Source organism: Sardina pilchardus, chromosome 7 (genome assembly GCF_963854185.1).
Source record: "Sardina pilchardus chromosome 7, fSarPil1.1, whole genome shotgun sequence".
In the NCBI taxonomy this organism is placed as follows: domain Eukaryota; kingdom Metazoa; phylum Chordata; class Actinopteri; order Clupeiformes; family Clupeidae; genus Sardina; species Sardina pilchardus.
The window spans coordinates 16,270,228-16,282,727 of record NC_085000.1 but is presented as its reverse complement, the minus strand read 5'-3'; the positions used below and the strand labels follow the sequence as shown (position 1 = coordinate 16,282,727).

The 12,500-nt window shown below is 46.1% G+C and overlaps 2 protein-coding genes across 4 annotated transcripts in view; one reads left to right on the top strand and one right to left on the bottom strand.

Moving 5' to 3' along the window:
- Positions 1-5,388, top strand: part of ptpn22 (protein tyrosine phosphatase non-receptor type 22) — a 25,054-nt gene extending 19,666 nt beyond the window's left edge. The window contains exons 20-28 of the mRNA XM_062540904.1: positions 228-281; positions 520-591; positions 1,307-1,740; positions 2,197-2,224; positions 2,478-2,528; positions 2,675-2,784; positions 3,096-3,126; positions 3,444-3,542; positions 3,801-5,388. Of these exons, the coding sequence (XP_062396888.1) occupies positions 228-281; positions 520-591; positions 1,307-1,740; positions 2,197-2,224; positions 2,478-2,528; positions 2,675-2,784; positions 3,096-3,126; positions 3,444-3,542; positions 3,801-3,862 (941 nt within the window). The 3' untranslated portion in view covers positions 3,863-5,388. The remainder of the gene's footprint in view (positions 1-227; positions 282-519; positions 592-1,306; positions 1,741-2,196; positions 2,225-2,477; positions 2,529-2,674; positions 2,785-3,095; positions 3,127-3,443; positions 3,543-3,800) is intronic.
- Positions 5,389-5,588: 200 nt separating this feature from the next.
- LOC134087417 (lysine-specific demethylase 9) overlaps positions 5,589-12,500 on the bottom strand; it is an 11,708-nt gene continuing 4,796 nt past the window's right edge. For 2 of the 3 annotated variants that reach the window (XM_062540902.1, XM_062540901.1), the window contains exons 5-7: positions 11,933-12,100; positions 11,283-11,391; positions 8,801-9,916 (exon numbers count right to left, since the gene is read on the bottom strand). In XM_062540902.1, coding sequence (XP_062396886.1) covers positions 9,566-9,916; positions 11,283-11,391; positions 11,933-12,100 — 628 coding nt within the window. In that variant the 3' untranslated portion in view covers positions 8,801-9,565. Of the gene's footprint in view, positions 5,621-8,800; positions 9,917-11,282; positions 11,392-11,932; positions 12,101-12,500 lie in introns of those variants that run through there. The other variant, XR_009939825.1, reaches the window with a different exon arrangement.

The following is a 12,500-nucleotide window of genomic DNA, read 5'->3' as shown; positions in this document are numbered from 1 at the left end:
ACACACACACACACAGGTCACTGTGTCACTGTGTGTTTGCGCACACACAGTGACACCCAGGTGACTCACTCACATACATTTCCTGTAATGGCACAAGTTACTTACTAGGAACATACAGACAGCAGCTTACTCAACAAGTTACACATTCACACACACACACACACACACACACACACACACACACACACACACACAAACTAACACTTACATGATACTTTTGCCTCCAGAGGTATCAAGGCTAACCAAGACATTATTGGCCGTCCAACCCAGCAATACACCAGGTGAGTCATCACTGTACTGAACACCTGCATGTTTCTAGTCCAGTCTCACTATTAACAATTTTAATATGTATAATAAACAGTAAATATGTGTTTGGTATACTAATGTGTTCAGGGTGGCTCCACTTTACGGTATGTGGAGGACCACAAACTGGCAATGTGTTTGACTTGTTCTTCGATTTGGATTGGATTGCTATCAGCGCCCTTCCTCTGTAATTTGACCTGTTTTCACTGTCTGTAGGCAGCCCCCCCTCTCCAGCGCCCCCCCTCCCCGAGCGCACCGCAGAGTCCTTCGAGCTGCCCTGGGCCGATGGTACGACACTAAAGCATGTCACCGACAACCTCCGAATCACATCTAGCGCTCGTCATACACACGTACACCCACTGGCCACGGAAACATATGGTCAGGAAGTCACTCGCAGTCACACATGATGAAGGCTGACGAGCACCTAGCGCTCTTTCTCATAAACACTCGAAAGATCAGTAAGACACTTAGTACACCCACACACACTCAAATCATATAACCTGTCACATTAATATGCTCCATGGCCCTCAGATCAGTGAGACACTAAGTACACCCACGCATATACACTATGATCACATCAGATCATGCTACATGTCCCCCAGATGGTAGTCATGGTAATTAGTTCAGGGATCACACAACAACACACCGGAATCTCACAACTTACAAACAAGTTTTAAAAAAGCAACTCTCTCTCTCTCTCTCTCTCTCTCTCTCTCTCTCTCTCTCTCTCTCTCTCTCTCTCTCTCTCTCTCTCTCTCTCTCTCTCTCTCTCTCTCTCTCTCTCTCTCTCTCTCACTCACCCTCACACTCTCTGTCCCTCGCTCTGCCTCTCTCTTTCTTTCTTCCTCTGCCTCTCTCTCTCCCCACTCTTTCTCTCTCTCCCTCTCTGCATCCCCCTCTTTCTTTCTTTCTTTCTTTCTTTCTCTCTCTACCTCTCCCTCTCTGCCTCCCTCTGTCTCTCCCTCTTTCTTTCTCTCCCTCTCCCCCTCCGTCTGCTCCACAGCTCTGTCAGTGCCAGGCTATATGAGCACCAGTCTGCCTGAGCACAACCGGCGCTCAATGCTGTGCCTCCGTGAGGTCCGCGGGGACGGCCAGCGGCCCGCGCGCTGCACCAGCGCCATCTTCCTGCCCGATAGCAGCAGCAGGAGCCTGTCCCTGCCGCGCGACAGCGCCCCCTGGCCCACCGGAGGTCCACTGCTCACCCTGTCCGTGGCTACCGCCCCCTGCTGTACGCCTGGAGAAGTGCAGCTGCAGCAGTGTTTGGCCCAGTGCAACAGCAGCGACGCCCCCCTGTGCCCACAGCAGCCAGCGGCGCTCTCTGGCTCCCCCCTCAGGATGGCGGAGGCATCGCCGCCTCTGCAGCGTGTGGGATGCTCGTCTGAATGGGCCGGGCCCTCTCAATCCAAAGTGCAGGATCCTTTCACCAACAGAAGCAAGGTGAGTGGGGGCAGTGGGGACACAATTCAACACCTGAGATTTTCACTATTGACTATTAACACCTGCGATTTTCATAAGATTGACTATTAACACCTGAGATTTTCACATTATTGACTATTAACACCTGTGATTTTCACATTATTGACTATTAACACCTGTGATTTTCACATTATTGACAATTAACACCTGTGATTTTCACATTATTGACTATTAACACCTGTGATTTTCACATTATTGACAATTACAGTCATTTCCTGTGTATTAGCCACATTGTGTATAAGCCACAGGGCAGTGTTTTAAGCAAGTTTGAAGAAACAAAGCCATATTAATACCATATTAACTGCCCCTGTGTATTAACCTCACAGCTGAAGAAATTCTGAGATTTTCACATTATTAACTATTAACTGTTATTAACCCAAACCATGCCATCTCTTATTTGTTCTTCTCCTCCTGAAGAGTGTGAAGGTGAAGAGTTCAAAACCAGGTGAGCACCCCCAAACACATGCATACACACACACACACACACACACACACACACACACACACACACACACGCGTGCACACACACAAAAGACACCAAATGCCACACACACACACACACACACACACACAAAAGACACCAAATGCCACACACACACACACACAAGACACCGAATGCCATACCTTTAGTGTAGTGACAGGAAGACAGAGACACCTAGAAACTCTTTGTATTCATGTCCATTTCGTGTCTTTTTCAGCGCCGTTGTCAGTTATTGCACCTGATGTGGCCATCTCACCAGCGGCTGAAGGTAACAGTGATGATGTACCTGCAGTGTCACCTGTAACACCCATCTCTGATCACACCACACCACACCACACCACACCACACCAGCACCCTGGGGCACAGCAGTGTGTACTGTAGCTGTGTGTATAACTGCATGTGCTTGTTACACAGGAGCCCCCGCTATGGGAGCCTCGGCCATACCACCAACTCAGCAGGGTGCTGCAGCCTCAGAGAACGCCAGGACGGAAGAAGGTTCCGGAAAGGTTATGACCAGGAAGAAGGTTCGTAGCCTACTGTACACAGATATGTCCAGTTCCAGTGAAATCTATGAAATGTTATGTTTTGTTTTTTTTGCTCTACCTCTTTCAGTCCCCATGTAGGTTTTCATCATCAGCTTCAGTCATCCTGTTACATATTCTGTGATGTTCAAATGTCTTAGTCTAAATGTCTTAGCCACGTTATACTTGACTCCCTCATATATTGAGGATATCTCTTGGATGTGCAAAGGTCTGGTTCTATTTTTCAGTGCACCACATTAAGGAGTTCATGTGTGTCTAAATGTGTGATATCTTTGGCTTTTTATTATCTGCAGAGCTGGAAGAGGTTCATTGGCAAAAATAAAGGTAAGTGTCAGTCATATCATCTACTGTATAACTGTCAGCTGCATTTCCAACATCCGGCCCTACACACCAGGGGTGCCTCTCATGTAAAGTTTATACGTCCTCCCTCGCTCCTCGATCCTCACTGATCTACATAAAGAAAGATAGACGAAGGGATAGACTATCGTTGTTGCCGCCCCATCATTCTTTATGTAGATCAGTAATGATCGAGGCCCGAGGAGCGAGGGAGGACGTATAAACTTTACATGAGAGGCACCTTAGCTAGCACCACAGTTCTGTCAACAGATATCTGACCCCCTATTGGTTGTGTTTTCCTCTAGAGAAATCAGCCCCCCCTCCAACTGAACTCCCCCCTCCATCACAACCACCTCCAGCTCAACTGCCACCTCCATACTCAGCCATTGCAGGGCTCCGACTGGGTGAGTTCACCAAGAGGCTGTGTGTGTGTGTGTGTGTGTGTGTGTGTTGTTCTGTGTGGTGTGTGCGTGTGTGTGTTGTATAGTTCTGTGTTTGTGTGGTGTGTGCTTGTGTGTGTGTTGTTTGGTGTTGTTCTGTGTTTGTGTGGTGCGTGTGTGTGTGTTGTGTTGTGTTGTTCTGTGTTTGTGTGGTGTGTGTGTGTGTGTGTGTGTGTGTTGTGTGCATGTTGGCGACTCTAATTACATGCCTGGTCTCTCTAGTGTTTGGGAATCGTCTCAGGAGGCCCAAGGGCCCGAGGACCCGCCCTGAGTCCTGGGTGTAGGAGGGGCTGAACGGGCGAGCAAGACGCAGACAAGGATGACCAAGATGAAGATGAAGAGGAAGAGGAAGAGGAGAGAAACATGACGGCTGCCTCTCCTCCATCAGGCCCGAGGGTTATACCACGAAGCAAGGCTCCTGGCTTACCCAGGTCACTTCAGGAGTGACCACTGATGTCAAAACAATACATACATGTAGCATTTGTTTTGGAGATCGTGACTGGGAGAAGCCAGTAACCTTGCTTCGTTGTTCGGCCTTGTGGCTTTCTCGTTCTGATGCTTCTCCCGCCGCCCGACCCTAACTGACCTCTCCGCCTCCGTCCACTCATCCCTGTAGCCTCAGGGCAGTTTGCCCTAAATGCTGACTGGATGCTAGCCTGGCTAGCGCCTTCCACTTCTCAAATGAGACGTGGTCTGGCAACCAAACGTTCATTTTCTCGTATTTGAAAAAAATGCAACGATCCGTTCATTGGGCGCCACGGATGTCTTTCAAATGCGTCTGTTCATAGCTCATCATCGTCTTGCTTCCCCCCCCTGTTCTGTGATTGGTCCCCTATCTCAGGCAAAAATTAGGGCGGTAGTTTCCAGACTGCCTTAGCAGCGTGAATGAAATTGAGCGCAAGGCAGCATGGGAACACCCAGGCTAACTGGACGCAGGACTGGAGAGCACATCTGTTGGGTTGCACTGAAGTTCCAGTTTGCTCTGGTCAGTGCCACCCAAGCTGGTATAGGAGCCATGCCAGTCCGCAATGAACGATTGTGCATCAAATGGATGTTTGTTGAAGATATAGTCTAGACTCGTAGGTACTTTGTTAACGGCGTGCATGCTTTGAGACATGTTAAATATTGTAGTGTTTGACAAAAAAATAGTTCTGACAAGAGTCTGACAAGTCACTGTACTTTGTTATGGGGAAACCATTTTGAGACAAAAGGATGTTGTATGCTGGTGATGACAAAGGCATCTCTAGTGTGGTTATTGCTTTAGGCTGATGACAAACGAGCATCTCTGCACTTTTATGGTTTGATCACTGTCCCACTGTCCCACATCTCCCTAACCCAACCACAAACTTTTCTTTAACTGTTTATGTTCATTTGTATTCCCATCACTGAAATGGGATCAGTATGTAGGCATCAGATGGCATACAGAACGGTAGCATTGAAATTAATCTGTATTAGTGTGGGCATTCTGTGTTGGGGGGGTTCAGTGGGATGTGGGTGTGATGGAAGATTTGAAACGGATGTAAACCAGTGGACGGCTGATGACCCAGGTCAGCCCTCTGCTCCAGCTCAGGCTGAATGAATGCCACAGGTGCACACACCTTTACCTTTACTGTACCTTATATGGTCACCAGCCTTCAGAAAACAGCAGCACTATGAACAAAGGAGGGACTAGGTTTAATCTCAGGTATCCAATTGTGCAAATGCATACCTGGACATATCATGTAAGTTATATTTGCCATAAGAAGTGTATTCTTTTTTTTTGTTCTTTGCAAATAAAATGCGGAAGGAAACTGTAAGAGAAATGTATGGTGTACTGTATGTGTCTAATTTCCCCAACTAGGACATGAACCTCCCCCAAGACTACAGTACACACACGGTGGACAAATACTGTGAGAAAAAGGTTTCTCTCATTATATCAAAAAGCAGAAGATGCCCAAAGGGAATCCTTAAAAAAAAATCTCCCACAATAGTGAAAAACTACATTGGGTTTGGGTTGTATTGAGATCTTCGAGTTGCTATACGTAGATAAACACACCAAAGGCCTGAAAGCAAAAAAAATAACAGGGAAGAGACATAAATAGAAACGTCAATGAGATCTTTAATTTTTGTTCACAGACACACACACATATATACACACACACACACACACACACGCAAGCACGCACACACACAAAATGCCTCCACACCTCAGGCACACGCTCTACTAACACAAATAGTTCAATGGCAATAACAACGTTACAAAACAACTGAGTTAGCTGCCCAAGAAAGAGGGAACAAGGACTCTCTAGGTCTAAGTATTTTTGTCCCCAGTCATCTCTATGCACTGAAGTGAAATCCCCTATGGTAATAATTACGACAGCTTAGAATCCTTTACTCCGTAGAGCAGTCGCAACCTAAAGCACTTGGCCCAGTTGAAACTCCTTAAAGGTAGGGTAGGAGATCCTGGAAAACGATTCCAGCAAAGCTGCATTTTGAAAATACACAGGTCAAAAGTCCCAACCCCTTTCTTCAGACTTCCCCCCGAAGCCGCGCCTCCAGAGTACAGGAACGTGCTTGGTCGCGGGAGGGAGGAGCAGATTGCCGTTTGAGAGATGCATCAGAATCCAATCATTGCTAACAGTCCGTTCAGTATGATTGGATACTGTTTTTCCTGGATTGTTCGTTCTAGAGGCCACTAAAACTTTTCATTGTTGTGTCAAAACTTTTAATTAATTGGTTGCAATGGGGGTGTGAAGAGTATTTCAAGCAATATGTTAAAACAATGCTGCAGAAAAAAGATCTCCTACCCCACCTTTAAGCCCAACGACCAGACAATGTCATGTGAGCACACCTATGACTATTGCAAACTCACACAGACATGATGACAGTTTACTGTAGCCCATTATACTTCTGGCCGCATCAGGAAAGGTCACAAGGTCACCGTTGGAGATTGTATTGCCAGTGTTTCTCTTGTGACCTGTTGCTATGGGGACTCTGGTCAGATTTTGTGGGGACTTGGATTACAAGCTCAATTGGGATGAGCCAGCGGGTAGACAGGTCTACTACGACACAAGATACTGTAAGTGGTGCGTTTAGTCTAAAGCCTGAAGAAGTATTTTCAGTTTCACATTTGTCAATTAGAGGCAAATATTCATAGCTATTGCCTTGTTGATCGCCGTTTTGTTTCCAGTCAAAACAAAAAATATATAATTTCCACACAAAAATGTTCAGACTTAAAAATTCAAGGGGAAACAAATCTGCCATGAACAGTTACCGCTGCCACATTTCAGGCTTCATGCTCAACATACCACTAATTTCGCTTTGCAGTACAGTAATTTCATGTATATTAGCCGCATTGTGCATAAGCCGCAGTGTTTTATGCCAGTTAAAAGAAACAAAGCCATATCAATACCACATTAACTGCCCCAATGTATTAACCTCATAGCTGAAGAAAATGTGCAAAAGTAATGTATAAGCCACGGCTAATATTTGGGAAATTATGGTAAAATTGGCTGTCAAATATCAAACTCAAATATCAACAATATTTCACGGAATGGTGAGCTATAACGTTAGTGGTCTGATCTTAGACGTGTTAATAGTCTGATTTTATGTGGACTTGGTTGGTATGACCTTTGGTGGCCTCAAATTCCCGTTTTCAATTTAAGGTGATTGATTGGCGTTAGTTGTTTGATATCGTCTGAACTGGAATGACTGGTCTGAAGCTTCACACACACGCAAAAAGTCTGTCTTACCAGGAAACAGCCATTCAAATTTACCACTGAAACTTTTTGATGAAATTCATTGAGAGAAATCCTCACAAAAGATTTTGTATCTTATATTAAAACACACATAACATTATAAAAATGATCATCATTATTATCAAAATCACTTCTGATTTAGTCGATTGAATACATTTTTTAAAAAATCATATGGGATTGATATGATCATGAGATTAAAAATGATCTCTAAAATTGTCTTATTTTTATTTTCTGTGAAAATGAGACACTTCCTATTAACCTCCTGTCAATACACAACCAATCAACACAGCTCTATTTTGGAGCTCACCAATCAACACAGCTCTATTCTGGTGCTCACCAATCAACACAGCTCTATTCTGGTGCTCACCAATCAACACAGCTCTATTCTGGTGCTCACCAATCAACACAGCTCTATTTTGGTGTTCACCGATCAACACAGCTCTATTGTGGTGCTCACCAATCAACACAGCTCTGTTTTGGTGCTCACCGATCAACACAGCTCTATTCTGGTGCTCACCGATCACCACAGCTCTATTTTGGTGTTCACCAATCACCACAGCTCTATTGTGGTGCTCACCAATCAACACAGCTCTGTTTTGGTGCTCACCAATCAACACAGCTCTATTCTGGTGCTCACCAATCAACACAGCTCTATTCTGGTGTTCACCAATCAACACAGCTCTATTGTGGTGCTCACCAATCAACACAGCTCTGTTTTGGTGCTCACCGATCAACACAGCTCTATTCTGGTGCTCACCGATCACCACAGCTCTATTTTGGTGTTCACCAATCACCACAGCTCTATTGTGGTGCTCACCAATCAACACAGCTCTGTTTTGGTGCTCACCAATCAACACAGCTCTATTCTGGTGCTCACCAATCAACACAGCTCTATTCTGGTGCTCACCAATCAACACAGCTCTATTCTGGTGCTCACCAATCAACACAGCTCTATTCTGGTGCTCACCAATCAACACAGCTCTATTCTGGTGCTCACCAATCAACACAGCTCTAGTTTGGTGCTCACCGATCAACACAGCTCTATTTTGGTGCTCACCAATCAACACAGCTCTATTTTGGTGCTCCACTTGTTCAGCTGGGAAAGTACAGCTGTAAAGATGCCAACTGATTAAGTTCAATACTCACATGTCACAAGTACAGATGAGACGTCATTTATGTGCTGCACTACGCTTTGCATTAAAATGTCTGCTAAATGAATTCATGTTGGAAGAACACTTCAAGGCATCGGATACCGCTGCTTAGATATAGTGCCTGGATGTTTACAAATAAATATTTTTAAATATATATATCTTTCTATATATGAATACACTCAAAATTGCACACAACTAGAAGCCACATGGAAGGTTTTTACTCAAACCTTGCTATGATGCTATGATGTGGTCAGAATGGGGTTCAGCACCAACTCCTGGCTGCAGAGAGAAGAAACAACAAGGAGCGCCCCCCCCCCCCCCCCCCCCCCCCCCCCGACACACACACACACACACAATTCAGCCACTATATTCCTCAAAGACCCACAGGACCCTGCCAAGTACAGAAACAACACCAGCAACACAACAGCCATCACCCCAGGCCACAACTGTGCAATGGCAGCAAATCTGGGTGTGGAGGACTCCTACAGTACATTACTGTGCACTTGGCCTCCGCTAGCTCAGAGAGGAATCGCTCTGCCAGGGCAGCTGTTGTTTTTATTGGTCTTTTCCAGTGGAAGAGAAGTAGCAATGTTCCTTCGCCTACTACAGCTCAGAAGGCCATTATGGGGGTCAGCTCAGGTCAAAACTGAATTCTATTGGTCAGACAAGCCATCTCCTCTCTCTCTCTCTCTCTCTCTCTCTCTCTCTATCTCGCATCAGGCAGTCAGGACATGATCTATGAATGGTGCGGTCAGTGAAGGGATAGGCACTTCTCTGAGTCCCATGATGCATTGCGTTCCTCAGATGCCATGTCAACGTCACACATCTCACCTCACCTCACCTCACCTTACCGACACAAGCTGCTAAAGCGACACACTTTGGCTTGAGAGAAAAATCAAGCGAGACAGTGCTTCTTCAATGCAATGCATAATAAATAAATAAAAACTAAAAAATATCACCATACTTGAGAAGTATTATACATCCAAGAGTTTCGTCTCTGAAGAGTTTTTCCCCCTCGCACCCCCAGTTTTCTTTTTAACGAGGACTCCAAATAGTGCGTAGAGATGTTTTGGGATACGGGGGGAGGGGGAGGGGGGGATCATTCCGAGGGCGAGAGCGAGTCTTTCGGCGCTGGATCCGAGTTCTCCTCGGCCGAGGCCTTCGACGGCGTGTCCTGATTGGCCGTCGGCTGCCTCGTGCGGTTGTCGTCCTCCGAGTGCCCGGTCTGGCCGGTGCCGTTGCCGGCGGCGACGGGCGGCTGCTCGGGGTGGTGGTACTGCTTGAGGCGGATGTGCCACGCCAGGCTACAGACGGCCGAGACGGTCTTGAACTGGTGGACCACGTTGCGCGGGATGAAGTAGATGTCCTGGTGGCACAGCTGGGCGCGCACGTAGCGGACCCCCTCGCGCCGCAGCTGGTTCAGCTTGGCATCGTCCACCCACTGCACACACTGTTGGGCACCCAGCACATTTACATACATACGTATCTTAAACCCTTTCATGCACGCATTATGAAAAAAAGTGTCTAGATTTTTTTAGTATTGATTTTAGTACTCTATATGAGCCCAATATTGAAAATCAGTTGGAATTTTTTAAAAATATGCTTTTATATAGAAGTTATGTTATTGTCCACGTATGTGGACAGTGCGCAACAAAGGGGTAAAAAAGGATAAAATGTAATGACAGAAAATGTGGAAACTATGGCCCTCTACTTCCTCCATACTACCCACCCAGCCCTCTACTACCCCCATACTACCCACCCACCTCTCTACTACCTCCATACTACCCGCCCAACCCCTCTACTACCCCCATTATTGCTCACCGACCCTCACCCACCCCTCTACTACCCCCATATTACCCACCTATACTACCACCACTACCCAACCACCCCTCTACTACATCCATACTACCCACCCCTCTACTACTAATCCACCCACACCTCCAGTACTCTCATACCCACCCCTCTACTACCCACCCAACCCTCTATTACCCCCGTATTACCATACCACCTTGGCATTACCACATGTAATTAGGTCATTATTTATAGATATGTTTACCAAATGTTTGTTTCTTTGTAATTTAAAGCAATTAAAATCATATTTGAAAAAAAAAAAAAAAAAAAAGTCCTAGTTACAAAATCTAATTTTTGGCCATTTAACTCCTCTGTTGCGCAACGTCCACATACGTGGACAGTTGCTTTTTAGGGTCTACAAACTCCATTTTACATCCGATTTAATTTCTGAAAACATAGAGTTGTTCAACACACTCTCCTGTACAGCATAATATTTTTTTTTACATGATTTTGCCTTCTTGAGTACTAGCTTTTTACAGATATGCCTGGAGCATTCAGCATATGGCCATTACTGTCACTCATGTTGAATTGATGATGTCATCAAGCAGTCAATATTCCAAATATAAGATGATACATATTGTTAATATATTGCCAAGGACCTACTAAAACTGCCCTGAAGTGGATTGGTGTATATCAACATGATAAATAAGTAGAAAACAGAGTTAAAGTTACTGTCCACGCATGTGGACGTTGCGCATGAAAGGGTTAATGGGGTTGACACACACACACACACACAGAGTTGGGCACGCAGCACATTTACATGCGTATCTTAATGGGTTTCATCTTAATATTGCAAACACAGTGACACACACACACACACACACACACACACACACACACACAGGTGTCCATTGAGGTCACTGTACATTGTCAGCCTTTGGTGTGCAAATTGAAGGTAATATTTTCTTGCGGTTTCCTTAGCTAGAGGTGTGTGTGAGTGTGTGTGTCTGTGCCCACGCTCTCACCTGAGAGACGGGCGGCTCGTAGAGGTCAAGCTGCAGCCTCTGCACCACCTCGTTGAAGTCCTCCGCCTGGAAGCACACCACGTCTTTGGTGACCCGAGGCTGTTCGCTCCTACAGCAGCGCACACACAAGTGGGTTACATAAATTTGTACTCTGTCTCTCTCTTTCCCAAACTCTCTCTCACACACACACACACACACACACATACTAATGTTCCCCTTAACATCAAAGAGTATGTATCTTGAGCATGTAAATCCATTTTGAATCTTCTGTGTCTTCTGTGTCCAAAATCCAACAAACATGAGCCTAACCCCTACAGACAATTTTGTACCAATTTCCGAACAGCACAGCCTTGAGCACTCCAATGTCTGCACACGTGCACACACACACATAGACACACATGCAATGCCCAGTACAGACACCAAGTCTAACAACTCTCCAAACTGCACAGTCTTGAGGACTCCAACGTCTACTCTGCATGCGCACGCACACACACACACACACACACACACACACACACACACACACACACACACACACACACACACACACACACACACACACACACACACACACACACACACACACACACACACACACACACACACACACACACACACACACAATGCCCAGTACAGACACCAAGTCTTACCACTCTCCAAACTGCACAGCCTTGAGAACTCCGACGGCTGCCGTGCTCCTCCAGTCGAAGCTCTGGCCGACGTGGTCAGCGTGCGCTCGCGTGCGGTCCTCAAACAACACCTCCCGCCGCTCACACGCCCGCCGCACGTACTGCAGCGCCCGCAGCTCGCCCACCGACCTGCACACACACACACACACACACAGACACACACACAGACACACACACAAACACACACACACTGTGAGACAGTACAGTATGTGTGCATGAGCGGTGGTAGTGTAGTGTTTAAGTAGCTGGGCTACAGTGCAGTAGTCTGAAAGTTGTGGGTTCAATTCCCGGCTGCCACCGTTGTGCCCTTGAGCAAGGCACTTAAAGGGATAATCCGGAGTGAAATGCACTTTAGATCAATTTTTCGGACTATTGGGAGTACATACGTTGAGTTGACACCAAAATCATGTCATTCGGATGTATTTTGAGAAAGTTCGAGTTCACCGTTTTTAGCCAAAACTCGTTAGCCTGGAAGTGACCGGGGCAGGTCCTTTCGCCACTACAAAACGCTATTTTTATACCTCTTCTA